This window comes from Elephantulus edwardii, unplaced genomic scaffold (genome assembly GCF_000299155.1).
Source record: "Elephantulus edwardii isolate Elephantulus edwardi_28Jun2011 unplaced genomic scaffold, EleEdw1.0 scaffold00108, whole genome shotgun sequence".
Classification (NCBI taxonomy): Eukaryota; Metazoa; Chordata; class Mammalia; order Macroscelidea; family Macroscelididae; genus Elephantulus; species Elephantulus edwardii.
Genome location: NW_006399858.1, coordinates 7,885,530 through 7,911,478, shown reverse-complemented (window position 1 = coordinate 7,911,478; position 25,949 = coordinate 7,885,530). Strand labels below are relative to the sequence as shown.

General features: G+C 40.6%; 1 protein-coding gene across 1 annotated transcript in view; it reads left to right on the top strand.

Annotated features, from left to right (window-relative positions):
• PCSK5 (proprotein convertase subtilisin/kexin type 5) overlaps positions 1-25,949 on the top strand; it is a 413,061-nt gene that overhangs the window by 238,459 nt on the left and 148,653 nt on the right. The window contains exon 8 of the mRNA XM_006891991.1: positions 18,016-18,228. Coding sequence (XP_006892053.1) covers positions 18,016-18,228 — 213 coding nt within the window. The remainder of the gene's footprint in view (positions 1-18,015; positions 18,229-25,949) is intronic.

Here is a 25,949-nt window from a genome sequence, read left to right as displayed (position 1 = left end):
TACTTTATATTCTTTATATAATATATTACCAGATAAATAGATCTAAAATAATTGACTTTTTTATACAAAATTAGATTACAGTGCACAGTAAATATTGAATAAATACCCAAGTGACTGAAGGAATTAAGTAATAAATTACTAATAGAACAGAATTTGTGTGAGTTGGCTAACAAAGCTTTTTTTCTAAAGTTACACTGGTTTAGTGATGTTTTAATTATATCATTCACACAATGCAGAGGCTGGAATTTGTTTATTCTTTCTATTAAAGTTAGTGAGTTCCCACTCACTAAACCCTATGAATAAAGGAGTGTAGAAGATACCCAAGTTTTATTTATAATGCATAGAATAATATACAAATTCCAGCATATAAAAATTATCTGACAGCAAAGGAATCAAGCCTAGAAACAAGCAAACCCAACAAAGGGAGGAGTAATGTTATAAAAGACACAAAACTGAGTGAGTGCTTCAGTTAGGGAGGACAGGAGGTCTGACATTTGAGTGAAGACATACGTGGTAAGAAGCCAGTCATGCGAACAACTGTGGGCGGGATGTGTTGTGCCGAAGGAAGAGCAAGAGCAAAGAATGGTTGATGCAGGATGATCGTGGTGTTAGTCTAGAGCATCGTGCTAATCTGAGCGTTGGAGCAGTGTGACCAGAAGCAGGGAGACAGGAACTGGGTAAAAAAGGTAGAGAAGTACCAGTTCTAGACATCTCAGTAAACTTCAGTACCTATTTCCATTTTATTCTAAAAGTTTTAAGAAGCCATTGGGAAATTTTAAGCAAGGACTAATCTAATCTGATTTCTATTTTTGAAAGGCCATTAAAATGTACATATTGGACTGCATGCAGGGCAGAGTATGGGGAGGAAAGAGTAAATGATTGAAGTGTTGTAGGATACTTGAAGATCGTTGAGTAGCAGCAATGTCCAAAACATTTCTACAATGATGGAATGGCAAGAGAGAGAAACCAAGATTTGGGTTGAATTCCCTGAAGTCTTCAATGCAATAATTCGTAACTACACCAAGAGACTCTCACAGAAGAAATGGATTTTGCTCAGAGGTTTCTAATATTGATCGCATCCATTCCTTCAGCTTGCTAATCACAAAGGGTAGAAAATATTGAATTTCAAAAAGCTCCCTATTTACTTACTATCAGAAAGCGTTTGACTCAGTAAATGGCAACAGTGTTTTCACAAAAGACTTTAACAAAACCAGAATTGATTCAATTTGTAGCCCCTTTCGAATTAATGTGCCAAAATTGCATTAGAGAAACTGTGTTCAACAAACCTTGTCACAATTGGCAACTTGCTCTGCTTTTCTCAAGGATTGTATTATATTTGATGATGAGAAGCCACAAAATTAAATACGAGAATTATAGGTATGTAATTTGAGCTACGTAAAACTATTAATAATACCATTGGTCTGTAGTTACTCGTCTAAGCCTTAGAAGAAATGAAAGCTTTTATTCTTCTCAGTATTCTCACAAAGTAAGACCCTTTCTCCCCACCTTTACAGACAAAGACAACCAGGATTGTGAGTAAAGAAGCCAGAATTTGTGCCTCAAAGGATTGGACTCGGTTCTGTTTCTGTTTCATTTAGCACATCTGATGTCACATCTTTTTTTTTCTTTTCACTCTTCGTCTTATCTTATTGTTGCCAATTTTGAACTGATTCCTCACTCACCTTGCATTGGTTTTCTGAGCCTGTAAATTGTCCAGGAGGAGAGGGCCTGTTTTCTTCCGTGGAGCCATTGGTGCATTTGAACTGCCAGAGAGACATGGCCTTGGGTTAACAGTGTAACTTCTTACAGAATATGCCAGCAGAGTTCCCTTATGCTTGTCTATAATCTTTATGAAAGGAGCAGAAACAACATGGGGCTAGCCAAGTCTGACTTCTCCCCACTTCATAAAGGTAACCTGTCCCCATCAATAATATCCATAGTCCCAAACAAACAGTTGTTTGGTCAGACAAATCACTCCCCAGGCTCCTGTATCTATTTGTAGAAATCATTGGGTCTGTTTGTTTGTTGTTGACTCAGACTTTACTTGCAGTCATGGGATTTATTAGATTAATAGGTTGGATAGTTGATGAGGCAAAAAATATTATACATTGCAAGGTGTAATTCAACAAGCCTAAACCAGATTAACGAGACAGAATTTCTCAATGAGTGACAGTTTGTGTTCATTTGAGTAGCACAGATGCAAGAAGCCTCTGGTTTCCTCACTCATACAGGATAGGAGTAATAAGTTAGCTTTCCCTTCCACTTTCCAGCAAATAGAACTATAGTACAAATGCAGTGTTCCTCTGGTTGCACCTTGACAGAATTTCTTCACAGCAGTGCCACAGTCTTTTCATAGCAGTGCCACAGTCTCTATCCTCACCCCTATCATCAGAGCCCCTTTAGGTGTAAAGCATGTGTGCGCTTGCACACATTCTCTTTCTTATATTGGTCTCACAGCTGTTGATAATTTGGAAAGTCTTGTGTCTGCAGTTAAGGAAGTTGGAGACCTTGCCCCCTCCTATAACAGGGACTAACGTAATGGTTAGAAAAGTCAATCATAAAATTTAGTTTTTCTTCAGTGACTTTTCTTTTGTTTGTTCACTGGACCCATCCCCTTTACCTCATCAAAGACATACTTCAAGCAGTTTTCTTCACTCATCAGAGTTTCCCTCTAGCTGTCTTATTGCCATCAATATACAGCTGTGCTCTTAATCCTCCCTGGTGAAGAATAAAAGCACGAAGCCATCACTAGTCCCCTTCTCACCTCCTCAGTCTTTCCCAGTTTTCTCATTTTCTTTATATTAAATTAATCCCTTGAGATTGTATGTTAAGAGCGGGGCTGCTAATTTATATGCCTTCAAGTCAATCTGACCATTTGCTCTTGAGGAAAAAGGTGAGACAGTCTCTTCTCATTCAGATTGATAACCTCAGAGACCTGCCAGAGGTCATCAGCTTGATGGCAGTGGGTTGTTATCTCTGCTGATCCTCTCCTATTCCTTTTCTTCATTATCTCTTGATCCTACTACGTCAGATATTTACCAACCTACTTTATAGAAGCTCCTCTTAGTAGTGTCACCAGGGATCACCCATCACTTCCCTGAAGGAAACCCAGCTTTCCTCTCTTGAGTTCTCACCCCGCCTGGCCTATTGAAAATGCTTGCTCCATTGTGTGTATCCACAGTTTGCATAGGTGCACTCCAGTTTTTCCTAACCCCATCTTGGCAGTTGCTATCCCCTCTTTTATTTACAATATTGACCCACCTTCTTGTCAGTTTTCTCCACTGGAATGCCAGGGTCACAAAGGTGTGGTATTGGACTGTTTTGTCTTCTGCCACATCTTAAGTACCCAGCTGTGTTTCTGATCAATAATAGTTACCCAGCAAGTATTTAGTGAATGAAAGAATGAGAGAGTGAATGAAAATGTGGATCACCTCCATGCCAGTTTGTTGCGTGCATTGAGTTAGTATATTGAAGGGTCATGCTTGCATTCTTTATTGCTTTATATATTGGAAATGAGTAATTAACATATGTTGTAGGATCTGATGGTTAATGTACCCAGGCTCTGGATTCAGACCTTCCAGTTTGGTAATGCGGTTTCTCGTACCTTCCTCTCATTTTCAAATTCATTAGCCTTTCTGAGGCTCAATTTGTTCCTCTGTAAAATGGAACTAAATGCTGGTAATTGCTCTTTATAGGGCTGTTGTGAGGCTTGCATGACAAATGCCTGTAAAATACTTACTAACATTCCAGAAATATAGTAAAATCTCAATAATTATTTAATGAACCATAATCCTTATCATCAGTGCAAATGGACAAAGGAAATTGAAATGGAATGCTAATTAATCCTATAAAACATAGTGAGTATTTTAGTTGTTCTGAATATCCGTTCGTATGGATGAATGAAACTTTCATAAGAAGATCCAGCTTAAGAAGGAGAAAATAACTAAGAAAGTAATTTCTAAAGTATATTCTGTAAGCACTAATTTCTACAATGCTCAAAAAAAAAAAGAAGAGAGGGAGAAATAGAATTAGGATTTTACTATCAGACACATCTGAGAAACATCCCTGTTTTGTGCTCCCCTTTGAAGGCTTTACAAGCATAGCAAAGGCTCTGAGAAGTCCTGCAGAAAGAATGTATTTAACCTGCGTTCTTAACTTAAACATTTTTCTAAATATGAAGATGACTTTACAAAGCAAGTGCATCAGCTGACAGTGTGCCAAATATAGGTAACCTATGGGTAAGGGTCATAATAAGAAGCTAAGAGCCAGTAGTTTTATTTGATACACCCTTCATTCATCAGTGTATTCCTGATTGTGTTGACGAGTCATTCACTGAGTGATGTTGACAGTATTGTAGGCACTGTGTGAGGAGGTGTGAAGGAAAAGACAGAAACACTCAGCTCTTGTATTTGAGAAGCTCACCATATAATGATGAATAGACCTTTTAAGCAGAGTACATACAAAATCTCAAAGTCACTTCTGTGTACCAAATCTTGTAAGCAATAAGAAAGAGTACATAGGACAACATGACCAACTTATTAAAGCTCAGTGTGGTTCCCTGGAAATCCACTTTTTGTCCTATTTGGTTTATTAAACTTTAATAAGACGGTGTAATTGATATTCTTCAGAAGGCATCATATATATTGATAACATTTCACAATTTCTAACCAGTGTCTTTAATAACATCCTTTAGACAAAGAGCCAGTCTTTGGAATCAGATCCTTTACTTGTTACTTTTTCTATCATCAGAAAAGCCTTTATTTGGTTACCAGCTTTTTTCCTTATTCTTTTATTTAAGAAATATTTCTTAAGTGTCCACTGTGTGCCAAGGACTGCATTGAAATGTATAATGATCTTTTGTTGGAGAAATCATTTAGCTCATTGCAGATGTTCCAGGAGCACAGGTTATAGAATTATTGACAAGAATACTGTCAAATGTGGGTCAGTTTTCTGGGAGTTTGGAAATTACTGAATGACAGTTTTTAGGGTGAACCTGATCCAAGTTATTTTCACGTACTTCCTGTGCATCTGAAGGTTGAACAATGAAAAAGGATGATTTAAAAAAGTATTGAATTCTGGAGGTAGAGGAGAGTACTGAATATCTAGTGGGCTGACAGAATAAGAAGCAAGTCTGTCTTAGAAGAAGTGCAAACAGGCAAGGCTGGTGGAATGTAATCTCAGATACTTTGGGCATTTTATTGGGAGAAACCAGTTCTTGGTCAGATACATCAGGCTAGAAAAGGTAGGGGGGTCAGTGAAAGAGAGGAAGACTGTCATTGAGATGGAGTGATGGATGCAGTGACTGTACCCATGAGCTTAAGTCCATCAGACATCATGGGGATGGTGCAGGGCGGGTCAGAGTTCAGATCTGTTGTTCACAGGGTTGCTGTGAATCATAGTGGACTCAGCAACTCTTAACCAAAACAACAATGACTACATAACAAAACACAGCCAGTGTCATGAAGAGGGAAGAAGAATGTGTGAAAGCAGAAATCAGTGGGCCTCAATCTCTCTGTTGGGATGGTGGCCTCAATCCCATCTCTCTCTTCTCATCAGGGATTCCAATGAGAATTTGGACCTTTGATGGACATCCAGATGGGTATTTTCCCTCTTAACAATCCATGGGCATTTTGATTCACTAAGTTTTATTTTGTAACAGAGGGGTGGTGGCTGAAAGCAGATTTTTCCGCAGTCCATATTGTCTCATACACATGCACATATTCTTCCACCCTTAAATGAAAGGCATATGTTCAACAGGCATAAAGAGAAGAACTATAATGAGCTTGTGTAATCTAAGAAGTAATTATAATCGTAATCAAATTAACTAGTTCTACCCATAAGGGATATATTTTTATCTAATATGCACCCAACTGTAGCAGGATTGGTACCAGTTTGCATTTTAACAAATGACAGATTGCTATTAAATTAGTTGGCCAGTGTTATAAAACTTTGGAAGCATTTATGTGCCGGCAAAGATAGACAAGGGAGTTTATTTAAAATTGGTTCCACTTAATGAAAATTGACTTTAACTGGGGTTTGTTTTTTTTTTAAAATATCTTCCCTGAGGATTTAACTATGCCCTGGTAGAACTGTGTCTTTTTGGAGTTTTAACACAGCAAAAATAGAATTTGCCAAGTAGACTCCATATAATACTATTCCATTTGGAAACAAATGTCTGTTTCTGAAACACAGATGTGGTTTCATATTTTGTAATCTTCCCAAAGTTGTTTGACACGCAAGCATCAAATGTGTATGAGCAAATGTCAAATATTTATTGTTATTCAGTTTTCAGTTTCAGTTTATATGTTAACTCTGTGCGTGGTATAAATTAGGTTTTGCAAGTTCTGTTATAAATCCTTCTGCTAGTCTAGCCTGTTAGGGGATTAACCAGGTATGTTAGAAAACAGTCCTGTTTTGTTTCTAGTGACTTCTGGGCAGATAAGAGTTCTAATGGCTTAGTGATAAGGGATTATGCTGCTACTCCAAAGACATGAGGTTCGAATCCACAAGCTGCTCCACAGCAGAAAGATGAGTAGTCTCCTCCCGTGTGATTTACCGCCTCTGAAAACTCCCGGGAGGGTAAATTAGGAGTTTGTTCAGACTAAGTGGTACATACAACTGTGAAGGTGGCCTAGTCTGTAGTAGCCTTGTGCTGCTAACTCAGAATTGGCTCAACAACCCAATTGGCCATCAACAAACGAATGAATAGAGAAGCGGATTCACACAATGGAATACTACGCTGCATTGAAAAACAAGGAACTCATGCAATATTATTCAAAATGGGTGACCCTGGAGGACATTATGCTGAGTGAAATAGCTCAGTCACAAAAGGACAGATAACTGCATAATGCCGTTGTTATAAAAGAGGACTGACATAGGGGTTGGGAAGAGTCTAAGAGGGTATAAATAATGTATATTGCATTGAAACAGATGAGGGAGAGACTGTTTAAAAGGGATATATGATTAGGTATTATGGTTATGATAGGAGTCTAGAATGAAGGCAGCTTAGTGGAGTGGACTTGGGGGAAGGGATTTTATAACAACGAAAGAATTTTTATGTTACTTTTCAAACAGAAGAGCGGATTGAGGGAGGGGTGGGCAGGGAGAAAAGTGCAACAATAAATGAATGGAAATCCAAAGTCTCTGTAAACTTTCATTAAAATTAATAATATTTTTTTTAAAGTTGGTTCAATCTACCAGCAACTCTGTAGGAGAAAGATGGATAGTCTCCTCTCTCATTTGATTTACAGCCTCTCAAAATGAGCTGGAAGGTCAACTATAAGTCAATTCCAGCTTGATGGCAGTGAAAATTTTCCCTTTTCACTGAGCAAGTGCATGAGCTCCCTCCATTGGAGCTTTTCTAGAATAATCCGGATGTCTCTACTACAAGGAAAGATACAAAGTGATATATGGGCATTGAATAAGGTCAGTTAAGCTCCGTGCCAAACCAGACCTTCTGTGATTCTGCTTGTAGTTTTAGGAAAGCAAATAAGGATTACAAGGTCAATTTTCTTCAATGTAATGTGGAAATAACTATAAAAAGAAAGACTGCTGATCTATAAACAAGGATAAACTGAATGCAGTGTTACTATCGCATGATTTGAAAATTTATCTGATGAGATGGAAGCTGCCTAAACGTCCCTCAACAAATGCATGGATAAAGAAGCTGTAGTACATATCATGGAAAAACGATGAAAGATCTCGAGAAACACTATTCAGTGTGTATGAGTCTAGAGGACATTATGCTGAATGAAACGGACCCAATCACAAAGGGACAAAAGTGGTATAAGACCACTATTATAAAATCAAGAGGATGACTTTGGCTTTTAATATAATTGTGAGAGCAGTGATGGTTCAGGGGTAGAAATCTTGCAGTCCATCCAGGAAACTCAAGTTCATTTTTTTGTTTATGGATTTCACACTCAGTTACCACCTTCTGTCAGTGGTGGGGTTGCTTGTTTCTGTTAGGCTGAGCACGTTTCTTTGGAGCTTCCAGACTAAGACTAGGAAGGAAGACCTGGTGATATTTCCAAGAATCGTGGACACTCCAATGATAGGTGTTTATCCACTTGAAGCACTATTTGAACACTCCATGGAACAGCTCACTTTTCTGTAACAGAAAATCAGTCCTTTGCATGACTGCTGCATTCCATAAAGGTTTCCCTGGCTGATTCTTGTGTTTAATACATTGGTGACCATCTTCATGGGAGCTAACAATATTAATGCCAGTTTCCATTCTTAATTCCTTAAACACATCTTTTTTCAAAAAGTGCAGTGGGTTTTAAAAGGAGCCCTGGTGGCGTGATATATCAGCCTACTAACCGAGAAATTGGCAGCTCGAATCTACCCCAGAAGCTCCTCCCTGGAGGGTTTCTCTGAGTTGGAAACTCCTTGCCAGCAGTATGTTTTGGGTTTTGATGTGTTTGAAGGCAGGATTGTGTTTATGGGAAGAAAATGCATAGGGCTGAATTTTGTTGTAGCAATGGTCACTGTTCCTTGAAATGTCAACGCACTGCTTCAGGTGATGGGGCTTTGGAGAGAGACAGCTCCGTACGCTGTAGGAGCTGAGCTGGCAGTTGGAACCACTCCTCAGTGAGACATTCCACAACTCCAGTAAAAATCTAAACCTTTCATGATTGCTGGAGTGTCCCTTTAGCCTTTTCTGAGTTTATTTTCAAACATGTACAGTAAATATCTTGCATGCCCTGCTGGTAGTAAATGTTTCTGTTCTCTGTAAGGAACTTTTCAAACTTGCATTTCATCCAATGAATTTAAACATGATAGCCCATTTCTGGAAGTTTCAAAATAAGTCATTACTATTTATATGAGCAACTTCTGTTAAAAGAGGAAAGTCCCAGGAGAAGGACATCATGCTTGGGAAGACAACATTGTAACGGAGGAAGACCGTCTCTTAATGAGACAGATTGACACAATAACTACTCCAGCACAGAGATTGTAAAGATAACACAAGGTGGGGCAGAATTTCTGTTATACGTGGGATTGCTGGAAGTCAGCATGCTGTGATAATGCCTAACTACAACAACGGAAATATTCTTCCCATTTCATAAGCCTGGCCCTTCTGCAAGTGTGAGCATGGTCTTCTCTTTGCTTCCTAATCATGAAAGATGTAGAAAGTTTTGGCAGATGGAGAATAGGGAAATGCTACAGTGGCTGCAGTACCTAGAACAGCTGTGTTAGTGGTACTGATTACTTCTTATGATTGTGTGTGAGGTCATATGAGATACAGAGGTCATCTACAAACTGCAGAGAGTGACTCGTCATGAGGAATTCAGAAACCAGCCAGTGTTGAGAGATGTCAATGTCATAGGAAAGCCGGCCACATTGGACTTAGGGGAGGAAGCCTGTGGGCATGGCCAGAGGTAAATGGTAGATTGAGTGTTCCAGAGGGTTCCACAATAAAAGGTGAAGAAGCAGAGGTCCTAGGACAAACAAAGGGGAATAAGACAATAGATAGACCAGAAAGAGAACAGTGAAAGAAAAGAATTATTTTGAAATAATTAAGTTTGGCAAATGTGACAAGGGAGTTTTGTTTTTTCTTAATTCACTTTTGTTTTATGCTTTTAAGCCTTTTCTAGTAATCACTGGAAGCAAACTCAATTCATTGTATTGAGTCTGGATTGATACATAGCCGACCCTCCAGCAAGTTTTCAGTGTCTGTGAACTGCATGGGAGGAAATTTCCCATCTTTCTCCCAAGAGGCCACTGGTGGATTTGAACCATCCTCCTTTGGGCTGACAGTGCAGTTCCCTACCCACTAGACTACTAAAGCTCCTGTAACCCTCATTGGAGCCTACTACTAATCAGTTGGGTCTCAGGCACAGGGTGTTAAGACAATTCGTTCTTTCCAGTGTCAGCTCCACCTATACCTATTTCTGAAAACTTAATTTTCTTCGTTTCCTTATGTAGAAATTTGAAAATGAATGAAATAAACTTTATTAGAACTTGAACAACTTTGAGTAATATAAATAGCACATTCTCTAGTCTCAATACTTTTTGCTCTGTGAAATCCCTAAATGATTAGTATAGCTAAAGATAAGCAGGAATTAAGTTCTCTGCACGAACACCTATTTATTTTCATTAGTAGACACACCTGGTTTTGTTTCCTCAGAGGTCCTCTCCAATTCCTCCCTGAATGTTTGATTTTCTTCTTCCAGTTACACTTTGAAAAATAAAAGAGATTCACATCATTGTAACCTTGCTGTCAGAAGGTGAAGGTGCATGTCTGTATAAGGGTGTAAGCCTCGCCAACCCTTCTGAAGAAAGGGCAGCTTTGAGGGCAGGATTCATTCTGCTCAGCCTTCAGTGAGAAGACATGCTGAATAATTTATATTGTGGCATATGCAATAGAGAAGCCACTCAGTTTGGGTTTTCCATCACTTTACACAATAATCATAAAAGTAAGCATTTGGGGAGGGGGGTGCAGTCCTTTGCACTCCTAACCCAAGGTGTTTCAGTCCCCTTTGGAAATAAGGCAGACAGTCTCTTCCCGTGCAGTTTATAGTCTTGGAAACCCACTAGGAAGTCAGCTTTGAGCTGGTTCCAACTCTAAGGCAATGAGTTAACGTGTTGTTGTTTTTTTAAATTTTTTAATATAGTTTCAAGCTTTAATTATTGTTTTTCAAAAAAGCCAAACTTTTATTGGTTTGCATATAAAATTTATATAGATTGTGTTTCACACTACTCTTTATCCACACAGTCATTTATTCATAGTCGTTCCCATTCATTATGTTTTATAAAATGAATCACCTTTGAACTCTACCCACCATTACTCTGTCTTTTCAGAACCCCGACAGATCTTTCCCATTTCTATTTATTTCTTGCTGTAGGTTTTGAACACAATTACTCAGCACGTCCAAGTGTCCTTTTAGAAAACTGAGTGAATTTAGTGCAGTATGCCGCCAATTCATAGACTCCAACTTAAGGAATGTTGTGAAATGATTCATGTTATAAGTGGCATTTAAAATTTTATTATTTTACTAGCACTTCTTGCAACTATGGTAACCAGCAGTCTATACCATATTTGTTATTAGGTTCTTTATTTCTCGGAAAGTGAATTCGACAATATTTTATATCCTCAGGAAGCATATAAAAAGGATTTTCATTTGTGTGTGGTAAAATTAATATGCAGCTAGTAAGTATATCACATATTTCCCGTTTATTATTAAAAAGTCAACAGAACATAAAAAGTGTGTAATATATGTGGTTTATTGGCTTATCGGGAGCTCTGGAGGTGTAGTCTGAAGGGAGTCGCACTGCTAATTCCATGGCAGTACCTACCTACCTGGCAGTTCAGTTCCACCTGCTGCAGTGGGCAGTTTCCTCCTGTACTGTTTACCATCTCAGAAATCCAGTGGAGTGTGTCTGTCAGTTCCGGCTAGAAGGCAGGAGAGTTATTTTATCCATGTTGTGTGCACCTTCAAATCACAACCAACTCATAGTTGACCCTTCAGCAGCTTTCCAGAGGCAATAAATCTAGTAAGAAGAGATTGCCCATCTTTATCCCTCAGAACAGATGGTGGATTTGAATTCTTTGTCTCTTGGGTTGGCAGCATGACTCCTTGCCTCTAAGCCACCAGATCTCCGTATTTTATGTATAGCATAGCAGATCACAACACAGAGCCCCTAAATTCAAGAAATGAAAAGAGGAAGGGAAACTCTTGTTGCATGGAAGGCAACAGAAGGCAAATAGGAAAGAATAACGTGGCGTTGATAAAGCTTCCTAGGAACAACGTGTAGTACTTGCCTGGTCCTCCTTTGATGACTCCCCTAGAGAATAGAAAAATGCATATTTATGTCCCATTTGCCTGTTTTTGCGGACCAAGTAGCATGAGCATGACCAGAGTAACAACCAAGAAACAATCTAGAGTGATATTTGTAAGTCCGTCTGAGTGGGTTGAGAGGATCCTTTCTCCTGTCTGGTCTGACGTCCATCTGCCTGTGCACACTGGCAGCAGAAGCAGGGAAGCTTGAGAACAGCAGCAGAGGCAGGCACCAGGCAAGGGAAGCCCTGGATGATCAGCAGAGGTGCTGGTGAAGGTGATGGGCAGGCTCCGGTTTGGAAGCTGACTTTGGAAAGCTGGTGCTTTCTGGGAGTGAGCATCTTCACTGCTGTATTTTTTGCATGAAAAAATGCTTACTGAATGCTTGTTGCCCTCAAAGCACCAAATAAATGATTTTTTAATGAAGTGGAGCCTTGGATGATGCAAATAGTTACCAAACCTCCCAAAGTAAGAGATTCCAGTCCAGCCAGACACACCTAGGAAGAAAGGCCTGACTATCAACTTGCAAAACAATCAACCCTGAGAACCCTGTGGGATTCAGCTCTGCTCTGTTGCATATGGGGTTTCCGTGAGTTACAATCAAATGGACAACTTTGTTTTGTCTATTTGCTTTTTTAATGAACAAGAAAGTTTAGTTATTCTGGGAGCTTCAACATTCTGGTGATGATGTTATATTTGCCACTGAGTTGGTTATTTGCCGAGTTGGAAAGATTCATCCGTGACCATCCTGTGGGATCAGAGGCTGTAAATCACATGGAAGGAAATTGCCATTCTATGTCCCCGTGGTGCAACTGCTATGTTTGAACTGTGTGGTTTGGTTTTGGCAGTGGGTCTCTTTCACCATTAGGCCATCACATATTCTGATGTTTTTTGCCATCAAGTCTCCTGTGACTCATAGTGACCTTATGAGCAATGGCTCTGAACTCTGCTCTATCCTGAGCCAGTCTCACCATCTTTGACACACTTGCCCACATGTCACAGTCACTGTGTCAGTCCATCTCATCAAAGGTCTTCCTCTTCTGCATCATCCTTCCACCCTTCCAAGTATGATGTCCTGGCAAGATGCCTTAAAGTATGTGAGACAAGAGTTTCAAAATCCTAGACCCTCAGGACCAAGCCGGTTTCACCCTTTCCAGTTCAGACCTATTTGTTCTCTTGGCGGTCCATGGTACGTTCAATATTCTTCTCCAGCACCACAACTCAAGGCCACTGACTCTTCTTCTGTCATCTTTAGTCATTGTCCAGCTCTCTGAAGCATAACAAGTAATTGTGGAAAAACCATGGCCTGTATCAGATAGACTTTAGTCTCTACACTGGCATTGTTGCTCTTTAGCACGCTGGAGAGGTCCCTGACAACAGACTTTCCTAAAGCAACTCAAATTTTATTTCCTCAGTGCTGGTGCCAAGAGTGTTGATTGTGGATCTGAGTAAGATGAAATTGTTAACAACCTCAGTCTTTTCTCCATCATGGTCTGGTGGTGAGAATCTTTGTTTTCTTGATGTTGAGCTGTAATCCATATTGAAAACTGCAGTCCTTGAACTTCTGTGACAAAGGTGTCAAGTCCTCAGTTTCAGGGTTGTGTCATCTGCATGACCCAGGTTGTTGATGAGTCTTCCTCCAATCCTGATGTCATAGTCTTCTTCATAGCCAGCAAGAAATCAAGTGAAAGTCACTAAATACTGCTTATAAAAGACTTTAGAATTCTGAAAGAGACAGTTCATGTGAGCTCTACATACCTTTTAAAAAAGGATTGTGTTTGTTGATTTGTTTACATTTATATTATGCTTCTAGACCAAACTAATTTCTTCCAATGCACCTCATTCCATCCTTTAAGGCAAAGATTTATTTTGCAAATGCTGGTCAGAATGCCCTTGAGCTGTAAAGAGCTTAGCAGTATTGTCTTATCACAGGTACCCAGTTAGTATCCTGTGTCTTTCCACTCTCTCCTAGTCCAAAGCCCCTTATCTGTGAATGTATGTGGGAGCTTACAGAGAGGGTTTTCCCGGGGAGAAGGGAAGAAGAGGAGAGGGACTTTGGCAACTTAGGCATTCATACTGTGCTTGGTTGGCATCACAGATGCAGAAGAGCTCTCCCTCCTAAAATCGTTTCATTGTGTCATTTCATCTCCTCTTAGTCATGATATGACAATGATGCAAATGATTAACATGCCTCAGTATTAACCAAGAGAGTAGAAATTCAGTCATGGTCTCTACAGAAGCCAAGTCTGGTAATCTGCTTTTGAAATGAGCCATCCAAAAAAAAAACCACCAAAACCAAAACACCCCACCAAAAAAACCCCACCCAAACACAAGACAAAACCAAAACCTAATAAAGCAAAAAAAAAAGGTGCTTTTTATTTGGGTAATACAGTAATTAATTTTTTAAAAAGGAATTTGAATGATTCTGTTTAAAAAAAGAAAACTCCATGGAACACAGTTCTACTCTGAAACTTTAGGAATTAAATTTTAATATGAGGGTGGCCTGGAGTGGGCAACCACTTGATGACTCTTGGTTTGGTTTTTGGGATTGGTGTCAATACCTAACTAATTCTGCACAGACCAGGTCGAGTTTGCACATAGATTATATAATACTAGGCATACTACTTAATGATAGGAGACTCAGGTTTTCAATCTACAAAGATTATTAATAAAATCTATCTTGTGATAGATATCTGTTTATACTAATATATAGGTATATGCCTAGCATGATGTTTACTTATTGTCAAGGAAGTTTCTTATCTTTATTCCTACTTTTGTATTGCAAGAAATCTCTTGTCACTCATACATTCCAGAGGCAAGCCATTTCAGAAGTGGATGCCACTCCTGCTTCCAGGCTTGTTTTAATCAGGAAGCTCCACCAAACACTGTCTGCCATGAGTAACCATTATCACATGTGGCACATCAGTGTCACAGTGTTCAGCATCACATCAGCCATGAGTTACATCTGTACAGCAAATGGACATATTAGTGCTATACCACGTGTTCACGAGGAGCACCATGCCAAGCTTGGACAGCAAGAAGTCACAGAAACCCTGGGTGGAGCCATCCAGGAAGGATATGGCCACCTTCTCTTCCCTCCTCCTTTGGGGCTTTCAGCCACCACCTGCCTTAAACCTGAGGCCAAGCCTCGAGGGCCTCGATCCTGGGGGGAAGAGCAGTACTGCACATCAAACCCAAGCCCAGAAGAAGCACATCACCCCACAAACTTGCGATTAGTTGTGCGTATAGTATGTGTGTGCATAGAATAGAGCTTTAGAGTAGAGCTTGGAAGAAATGCAGGCTCCTTAGAGGCAAGGATGGTAAAATCTGATCGCACATGTTGTCACGAGCAACCAGTCTTTGGGGAAAGACATCATGCTGGCAAAGGTCAGTGATATAGAAGCAGGCATTCAAGGAGATGAGCTTGGTTGATATTGGGAGGATGGCGCAAGGGAGGATGTGTTCTGATCTGTTGTTCATAGGGTGACTGTGAATCGTAGTCAACTTGACAGCACCTAACAACATAGAATACTACAGAAGAAAAGAATATTAAAATACCAAAATAAAATCTAACTTTAGGGACATCAAAATTGCCGTAACATTTTATAGAACGAAATTAAAGTGCACCACAGTCTACAGGTCTCTATACCTGGCTTGATTATGTGTGATTGATTTAAATTGTTGTAATCTAGTAGCCTTTTCTGACCTCCTGAACCACAGAAAAACCCAGTTCCTTGCTGTCCTCTAATCACAGTGTTTGTGGGATATTATAAATCGACTGCTGTAGGGCATATGTTTTAGGAAGAAATGCATGCACATTCATTTGTACAGTGAAAGAGAGTAGTTTGTTCTCATAAGTCCTGTGTGAAATTCATAATACATTTCTCCTTAAGTTTAACTTAGCACTCAATTAAGTTGGAGGGTGTTTTTCCCCCCTTTCCTCAACTAAAGCCCTACTTAAATAAGAAATTGCAACCTCCATATTTCTGCATTTTAATAAGTGTCATTATTTATCACGCTTTTAGAAAATACAACTCCAAATTCCGCTCTCTTTGCATATTCTCCAGCCCTCACTTCCCTTCTCCCTCTGCCTCACATTAAAATTTAATTCCTAAATTACTCCAAATTTTGGAGAAATGTCCAGATATTTTTCCCCCCACATATGTTTTGGATTCTCAATATTGCATGCTAATGAAAACCCCCTGTGCATCTGCAGTAAATAAATCTTTGAATTGCTAATTGTTTCAGATTAACCCCATGGATCTTTAGCATCTGTCTATGGCATTTTTCAGCCTACAGATTCAGTCTGTTTATTTCTGGGACTTTAATCGTAAAATATACACACACTCATTAAGCTCTGATTGCCTCATGGTTGGGATGATGGCAGCCTCTGTCCATTTTGTAGCTTCCATGGAGAACGGTAGATAACCCTTTTCTCTTATCCTCTCACCTAAGAGGCTAAATGTGATGCTTCCACTTGACTCTCATCTTCTTTCCACAAAGCTTGTGCTCCAGGCTACATGACCTGATCTATAACTTTAGGGCTCCCAGGATTACTGGCTTCTGGTGGGACATGGTCAGTGGTCACACATTGGCTAGAGGTGAAACGGAGAGGGGGAGAGGAGATCCCCATGGGTTTTTTCTTGGGTACCCCTAGAGGACAGCATGACATGATATGTCCAGACCATTTCTCAGTCCCTCTCTGTCCAGGTCCAGTGACTTTCCCTTTTGCCAGTTAGTTCCCTTCAGCCCTGGGCATGGTATCTGATGCCATGTTGCCCTTTGTTTCTTCAAGCTGCCTGCTTGTATAATAGTCCCCTTAATTTTCCTTAAATCATCTGTTTGCCCTTGAGACCTTGCTTGAGGCACAAATATGGCCCCTGGGTAGGAAGGATATTTTCAGGCTGGTGGTAAACCACTGCTCTTTCAACTCACTCAAACTTTGAAGGACCCTTCAACAACAACTTGTGTCTTCTCCTGGATGCTGGTGAAATAGAGAGACTTGTGGTCATACTTTTAAGGGAGTCCCTTAATGGTAAGTGTTCTAAGGAATGTTTTGAGTCAGAACCTATGATAAACCCCTTGACCTAGCAAAGGAATGTTCTAGAGAAGGTATTCATGATTCTTCCTTCACCACCAGCTCCAGTTCTATTTCTGCGCCTGGAGAGAGCTAGGTGGCTTGCCTGTGTTTAGATTTTGGTACCAGGCTTCAGTGAAGACACAGGAATTTTGGCTGAAGACACAGGAATTTTGGCTGAAAACAATACAGCCACTGCTAGCCACCTTTTACCAAAAGAAAGCTAGTGAAGGTTAGAGTTCAGACATTGGCTTCAGTAAGGTTTCCAGGCCTCCTCCTGGCATCAGTGTGTCTGAGGCTTACTTTGCTCATCTGTAAAATGATGATAATATAAACTTGGATTGTATGGAGTAATGCTTGTATAGTGCTTGGCTCATGGTAAAATTCTGTAAATGTTAATTGTTTTCAGTACACAGCAGGACTTCTAAAGCACATTTGTTTGGTTTTGGGTTTGGGGCTTGTTTTGTTTGTTATTGTTGCTTTTGTGGGTTTTTGTGTGTTTTTTTTAAAGTAAAAGTAACTATTTCTTGAGAACAGGTTCTGTTCTTTTCCCTGTAAGAGTAATAAATGTGCTTGGTTTTGGCTTTTTTTTTTTAAAAAAAAAAATATGACCATTGAAGGACAGTATAAAAAGAAAAGTCTTGTTGTTGTGTACCATTGAGTCGAAACCAACTCATAGTTGACCCTCTGGCAGATTTTCAAAGGCAGTTAATCACAGGGGTGGAGACTGCCCATCTTTCTCTTGTGGAGCAGCTGGTGGTCTCAAACCATGTGCCTTTGGGATTACAGTGCAGCTTCTTGCCACTTGGCCACTGTGCTTCTCTGTATGTGTGCATATGTATAGTCAGCCCGGGTGACTTACTGGTAAGCAGTTGTGCTGCCAGCCCAAAGGCACATAGTTCAGATCTACCAGCTGCTCTTCTGGATAAATTTGAGCAGTCTCCTCTTAGGCAGTAAATTGCCTCTGAAATCCACAGGAGGGTCAGCTATTGATTAGTTCCACCACGATAGTACATAACAATATATGTGTGTGTATATATATTACACTTGTCCTGCAAATACACAGTTCTGCCCAGTTGGCTTTCATCTTTTCTTCATCTCCAGTCTGTGACCCTCATATGTTCACACCGTCATTTAAATTTTCCTATTTGTCAACAGGGTCGGCGAGGCCTTGGCTCCGTTTTTGTTTGGGCATCAGGAAACGGGGGACGGAGCAAAGACCACTGTTCCTGTGATGGGTACACCAACAGCATCTATACCATCTCCATCAGTAGCACTGCTGAAAGTGGGAAGAAGCCTTGGTACCTGGAAGAGTGTTCGTCTACATTGGCCACAACCTATAGCAGTGGAGAGTCCTACGACAAGAAAATAGTATGTGACAGTTCCAGATCTGTTGCGGTTTCTTTATCTTTCATTTTAAAGTACAAAGTGAGAACGAGAACTACTACATACGCATGAGTAATACGTGGAAACGCTGTTGTTGTTAAGTGCTGTTCAGTTGGCAACTCAAAGCAACCCTATGAATAGCAGATTGAAATAGAAGATGACCAATTAGCTGATAGCTTAACACACCTTCTTGGAAATGTTTAACTCATTTCTGTTACTACTTCATTGAAAATTCTTGTCTAGGTCACTGCATTGCACCATTCATTGTGGCCTTCATCAAGATCAAGCTTGATGGAGCTCAAAATGACTGGTCCAAATTCATATTCTAGTGGCAGAAAAAAAGACTAGAAACTCAGGGCTGACTTGGTCAGTCCTCAGCGCTCCATGCTTTGACTTTCATACAGCTAAATAAGGTAGTTCTGGTAGCCTGGTAAGTAAAGAATCCAAAAGAATTAGATTTAAAGCCATAAGCTGTTCTTTGGGGAAAGATGGGCAGTCTCCTCCTCTGTGATTTACATCCCAGTAAAACCACTAGAGTATCAGGTGAGTCGGTTCTAATCCCACAGCAATGGCTTTGAATTGATTGGAAAAGCAAAGGTATGCTGAAAGTGAAACCTCCCCTCACTGCCGTCCAGTCAATTACTACTCCCAAGAGCCCTATAGGAGAAAATAGAACCACCCTGGCATGTTCAAGGCTGTAAGTCTTTCTCCTGTGGAGTGTCTGATATATTTGAACCATCATCCTTTTAGTAAGCCCTCTGAGAATTGTTCCATTTAGACTATTCTAATTGAAGATGAATAGGACTCATATAAAAATGTCTTTTCTAACACACTAGCATAAAATTTGCCTGAACAAGAAGAACAGAAGTCGTGAATGATCCCTTATGTACCAGCCAGCTTTGCTTTCTAGGCAAACAACAAAGTCATTAGGATCTTGGGGTGCAGAACCAGCCTGTGAAGTTCCACTCACTGCTCTTTACTCCATGGGTAAAGCATCTCTCTGTCTCAGTGTTCTTACTTGTAAAAGGGAGACAGTGGCCCTTAAACAACAAGGGGCCTAAGGACATCAGCCTCCTGTGAATTTGGAAATCACATATAATTTACAAATAGCACGGGTTTGAACTGTACAGACCTCTTACGCAAGGATTTTATGTTTTCTCTTGCTGTTCTTGAGTAGTGTTGAGATTATCTTCTCGTGCCATGTGATAGGAATCATCTCTGGTGAGACAGAGTGAAAATAATCTATGTTTAAGAGAGTGTGTGCAGTTCACACCCTGCATTGTACAAAGGTACACTGTGTTTGATTCACAGAGTTATTACCAGGAAGTGAATGAAAAGTATTTATTACAGTATCTGATTCTTAGCAAGACAAATCTGTCTTGGAGGAAGAAAGGACAAAGAGGGAGCAAGGATGGTGGAACTCAGTCTCACTTACTTTGAGCTTGTTGTCAGGAGGGGCAGTCTTTGGAAAAAGACATCCCACTGGGAAAGGTAGAAAGTCATTAAGAGAGAGAGGAAGACCCTCAACAAGATGAGCTGACATAGTAACTGAACTGCAACAGTAGGCTTGCTTGTGGAGGAGATACTGAAGTTTGAGGAGAACAGGGCAAGATTATGACCTGTCATTCATAGGGTGACTCAGAGTTGTAGTTGACTAAAAACAACAGATTGCGATGGGAATGTCTGCTGTTAGGGACCTCTCTAAAGTACTCAAGAGCAATAGTGTCACTCTGGAGACTAAGGTGCGCCTGATACAGGCCATGGTCTTTGCAATTACTTGCTATGTGTCAGAGAGCTGGACAATGACTAGGGAGGATAGAAGAAGAATTGATGACTTTGAGCTGTGGTGTTTGAGAAGAGTATTGAATATACCATGAACTGCTAAGAAAATGAACAGGTTCATTCTAGAGAGGATTAAACCAAGCTCCTCTTTGGAGGCAAGGATTCTGAAGCTTTGTCTGACATACTTTGGACAAGTTACAAGGAGGGACCAGTCCTTGGAGAAGGACATCATGCTTGGGAGGGTGGAGGGACAGCGCAGGAGAAGAAGACCCTCTGTGAGGTGGATTGGTTTAGTAACTAGCATAATGAGGGTAGGTGTGTCAAAGACAGTGAGATTGGCACAGAATAGGGCATAATTTAGGGCTGTTGTACATAGGGTCACTATGAGTCGCAGGTGACTTGAAGGTACATAACAACAACAACAACAAAAACAACAGCAGCAACACTGTCCCTTGCACAGTGATATTCAAAGGTGGTGTGATATTCAGGATACACAGCACTGTGCTGTAAGCTTAGACTTGAGATTTGCTTTTCAACCACAGAACTAAGGGAGCTCTGGTAGCTTCCTTTTCATTACCAACCCAAAGGCATGTGGTTCAAATCCACCACCTGTACCACAGGAGAAAGTTGAGAGCAGTGTCTTCCGGTGCAATTTACTGCCTCTGAAAACCTGCTGAAGGGTCAGCTATGAGCGTGAATTCTGATTCAGTGGTACCTAATAACAACTACAGCTACAGAAGAACTAAGCCTCTTCTCTTGACACCTTTAGGTCCCGTAAATTCATACAGGTTCTATTTACTCAGCTTGAGCCCCAGTGGACTATTCTTTGGCGGTGGTAGGACGGGAGACAGGGCACTACTTCCTTTGTGAAGTCTATTCCACCTACATTCTGTTCTTCTTGACTCCTGGTTATTTTATCATTTTTATGTTTGATATGTCAGCCACTCTTTACTGCCTTCTTGTGTTACGTTTTATAGATTGATTTAAGGTAAAACTGCCTACTCATAAAAATGTCCCATCTTTTTCCTTCTTTCCCTAATTCTTCCCATCTAGCTGGATTAAAAAATAGACACTTGGATCAGCTTTAAGTGCCTCCACTGTTCACTGATAAGCATCATTTTATACCAAGTAAAATACAAAAGAAGAAAATGCAGCGATCACCCTGTTGAGTTTCATGGTTCTCCTGCTGGAATTGTCATCATTTTTGACCCTATGATACTTTTATCTTCACTGTAGCTCTATTATAATCTAGAAAGGTTCTCTTTGCTTTTTCACATGATGACCTTGTCTCCCTTTACCAGGCCATAGTGAGTGCCCCTCCTCCTCAGTGACTCCATCAGTTCTGTGTCAAGAAATTCCTGATGAGAACTCTGTAGAGTAAGAGCCCTTGTCACGCCTCTCGTATAAAATCAGTGTGCCATTCTAATGTCAGTGTTTTCTATGGAGTAGTTTCTATAGCTGAGCCATGGTGTCTTCCCAGGAGGGGCAGAACCAGCCCGGCAGGTGCAGGGAGGACTTGTGTCAGAGCCAGAATAGACATAGGGGAGCTTTCATTCCTAGGACGTTGCCGCATCTGGCAACCAGTTACCATCCATCGGTTCTAACTCATGGTGGCCCCATGTGTGTCAGATTCAAGTCAAGCTCTATGGAATTCTCATTACCTAACTCTTTTATAAGCAAATCACCAGCAATTTCTTCCAGGGCATCTCTGGGTGGATTCAAAACGTCTGCCTTTCAGTAAGTGACTAAGTTTATTAACCATTTGTATTCCTGACATCCGTGATCAAGTGGACATTTATAGTTTTCTCATGAACAGATTGGTCTGTTCTGTGATCTGAGAGAGGTCTTAAAGGGAAAATGGGCATTGCATCTCAATGTGATCTTCCTTTCATCTCATTCGAAACTTTCCTTTGACTCTGTCTGCTCCTTATGTCAAAACTGTTATTGATTCAGGTTATGTGTTTAACTTTTACTAGTGTCTGTTTCTTGTAGGCGTAGAACAAGGTTCCAATCGATTATTGATAGGGTCTTTATGAGTCGGAGTTGACTCAACAGTGCCTGACAACAACATTTCATGTTTAACCTCTTCCACTTAGAAGTAACAGTCTGTTACAGTAAAACCTGTTAAAGCTGGAACCTGATAAGAACATCTTGTTTTCCTATGTCTTGCAAGTTTTCTGCTTGTGACAGGGTCTAGTTTTATTTCATTATCCTCTGTCAGTGGTAAGTATCTGTGTTATTTCTCTGACAGGTTTCTGCCTTACACAGATTCCGCCTCTCACAGGCTTTACTGCAGTCCTGTTTCCCTTGTCAGCAGTAAGATTTGTGTATTTTGCGTGATTCTCCAAGTGAGGCAGAAATTTGGTAGCGCTGTGACATGGACGGCTCTTGTCAGACAGCGCTGTCAGTGCCTCCGCAGTTTGTAAGCATCTTGATTTTCTCATCTGCAAACTGGAGGTGATAGTAAGACCAGCCTCATAGGACCCTGTGAGGAAGACACCGTGTGTGACTCACAGTGCACCACTCACTGAGTGATGCCCTTGTTACCTGAGTCAGGGTCTTTTTTCTGCATTGGCTCTGGGAGGCTAGACTAGTCATTTTTCTAGCTGTTGCTAACAGAGGTGCTTCCCGTACCTCCCTTTTTCCAATCTTTAAAATATTGTCAGCTGTTCCACTCAATCCATAAAGAAAGGCACTTTGATCATGAGCATGTTATCAGTTAGAACATGAGTGCAGTTGGCAACAACATCAGCCTTTTACTGTCTAGCTGACCCCTTTTCCTTCTAGATGTCAGAATGACAAATCTTCTGCATTCTCCTGGGATATTTCTTCACCAGGCTTTGAATCCAGGTGGCTGTGGTCCCTGAGTGATGCCCACATTCCGTCAGTGGCATTGTGATTCAGTGTTACAGGAAAGGCCGTGTGTCTCCATGCATGGGATCTCCTTCCCTGGGCCCTCCATTTCCTGGTATCGTTTATGGCTTCTCCAGAAGAGCTCAGTTGTCATTCTTCATTCACAGAGCACCTCTGTGATTTCAGTTGAGGCAGGTGCCCAGCATCTAAGGAGACAAGAGAGATTTCTGTGCTTCTGGGAAAGCACTTTTGTTGAATACGTTTCCCTTAGCCTGGGGAGAATCTCACTTTGTTGTGGCAAGCAGGAAAACTTGCCTTCATTTCAAACTACAGCCACAGCCCCCTCCTCATTTCCTGACAATCTGCTGACCAGTCGTGGACCTTGATACTATATAACAAGCAACTGAGTGGCCAATTGACTGGTTCCTTTAAAAGCATGTGATGGGACAATATATATATATATTTTTTTAGTACTCTTTTTTTATTATTATTAATTTCAATGAACATTTACAGAGATTTTGGATTTCCATTCATTCATTGTTGCACTTTTCTCCCCGCCCACCACACCCCCCATCACCAGTTCGCTCTTCTTGAAATGCAAAAGAAAAACTCTTTCATACAATCCCCCTGTACCCCCCCCACCCCCACCCTGGGTGTACTCCACTTTGCAAACCTCATTCTGAACTCTTATTATAATCATAATGTTCTAAAATATGTTGCTTTTAAACTGTTCTCTCCCTCATCGGCTTCAATGCAGTATACATAATTTATCCAGTTTTTCTCAGTCTTACCCCCACCCTGATGTCAGCCTCATTCTACAACAGTGGCACCATACAGTATCTGTCCTTTTGTGACTGAGATATTTCACTCAGCATAATGTCCTCCAACAAACGAATGGATAGAGAAGCTGTGGTACATTCACACAATGGAATATTATGCTGCATTGAAAAACAAAGAACTCATGCAATATTAATCAAAATGGGTGAACCTGGGGACAATATATTTTTAATATATGCTGTTGTATGCATCCCATTTCATGTTTCACATATAATCCACTTGTTGTTGATTGCCTTCAAGTCGAGCATGACTCATAGTAATCCTATGAACAAAAGGCCTGAAGCCCCTCTACAACTACCATCATTTATCAAAGTTCATAGAGTTTCCAGAGGCATGTTATTTAGGAAGTAGATGCCACTCCTGTAATCCACTTATGGCCGTTAAATTAACACACTATAAATATAACATATTTTCCCCCTTAAATAAGTGTGTGACACTACACGATACACTTGCATGTGCCTTCTCATTGTATCTCAAAACTAGTATAGGAGGGTCCTCAAATAGGAGGGTTCATTATTGGCCCCATGGTATAGAAATGAAAACCGAAGCCTGAAAATTTACAAATAGTAAGAAACAGTCAGATTCAGTAAGGGTGATTCCCCCATGCCGGGAGATGCTTTGATGCAGGAACATCAGTGAGGTGTCGTGTGAAAGAGAGGATGTGTCTTACCACGGCTTCTTTATATCCTAACAAGGACACACTTTTAGAATATGTAGGTGCCTGGTGTTTTCCCACAACTTTTCCCTCTTGTTTGGAATTTTCTAACCTTATCTGACACTGTCCCATTTTGTAATAAACCAAAAGGTTGATTACAAATAAAAGTTGCCGGTTCCTGTGGCAGGAAACCCTGGAGGTATGTATTGGGTTACTAACCACACACTTGGCAGTCTGAATCCATCAGTTCTTCCACAAGAGGTAGATGGACAGGCTTCGCCTGTAAAGAGTCACATCTCAGTAACCTGCTGGACGGTCATAGTGGGTCATAGTTGACTTTCTGTCTGAGTCTTGAGCTCCACATTCAGACATTTCCGTGTTAGCTTTTACAAAGACCTCAATCATCACTAAGTAGAGAATGAAGAAGTTCCGCAGTCTCATCAAATTATCATAGTCTTGGTGAGCTTGTCATCTTTCAGCTTTCTTGGTTTTCCATTGCTCCACATTCCACATCTTGTCAGAGGTTTAGTCAGTGTTTACCTCTTGCAGTCTTTAAAATATTGTCATGTCTTTGACATGTTTTCGGTGAGGAACATCCTTCTACCATTATCACTTCACTCATATCTTTTCGCAGATTGATTTAATTTTAAAGAGCCTTTCCATGACCACCTCCCATATAGTGGCAGCACGGTACCACCCTCTGCCCCTTTATCCTCTTCTGTATATCTAGTGTGCTATTTAACATGCTATCTGCTGCTTTCTTACTTACTGTCTCGTTTACACATTAGAATGAGAACTTCTCAAGTTTGTTTTGTTCCTTCACAGAGTTTAAGCTTTATAGTTATGCACAAATATCTGTGCATAATAGCATTTGAAGGAGCGAAGTTTCACAAGCTCTCTTTGTAGCCACATGAAGACCAGGAGACAAACACTTTAAATGCAGCTCCTACTGATAGATTGGTGAGAGGTAAAAGGTGTTTGCCTTATGGTTGGTGTAGAAAATGGACTAGCAGTGACCTTGTTGTGGCATCTCTTAGTGGCATAAATGGTTTATACTGGACTGCTAACCAAAAGTTGGTGGTGATGGTGGTGTGTACTGTCGAGACAGAAATAACCCGTACCTGACCCTGCAGCAGGTTTTCAGATGCAGTAAATCGCATGACGGGAGATTGCCTATCCTTTTCCCACAGAACTGCTGGTAAATTTGAACTGTGTACCTTTGGAATTGCAGCACAGTTTCTTACTGCTAACCACTGCCCACTAGTTATTGATGTCTGTGGGTTAGGAGGCAGTTCGGGCTTAAAGAGAAGTAATTCAAAACGTGCTACCATCAACTCTATTTAGATTCATAGGAACCCCCATCAGGCTTCCAAGGTGGTAAATGTTAATGGGAGGAAACTCCCCATTTTTCTCTCTCCTGGTGGATTTGAACCCCTGGAGATGTGCGAGATGTGTAGCCTGTTAGCAACACAGCATGATCCTAAGTAGACCAGTGATCTGAGTTGCCTCAGAAGAAAGCTGTGATGTTTTGCTCCCTTTTTGCCCCCAGCTGTAGTCTGAATGACATAGGTATTCCTGA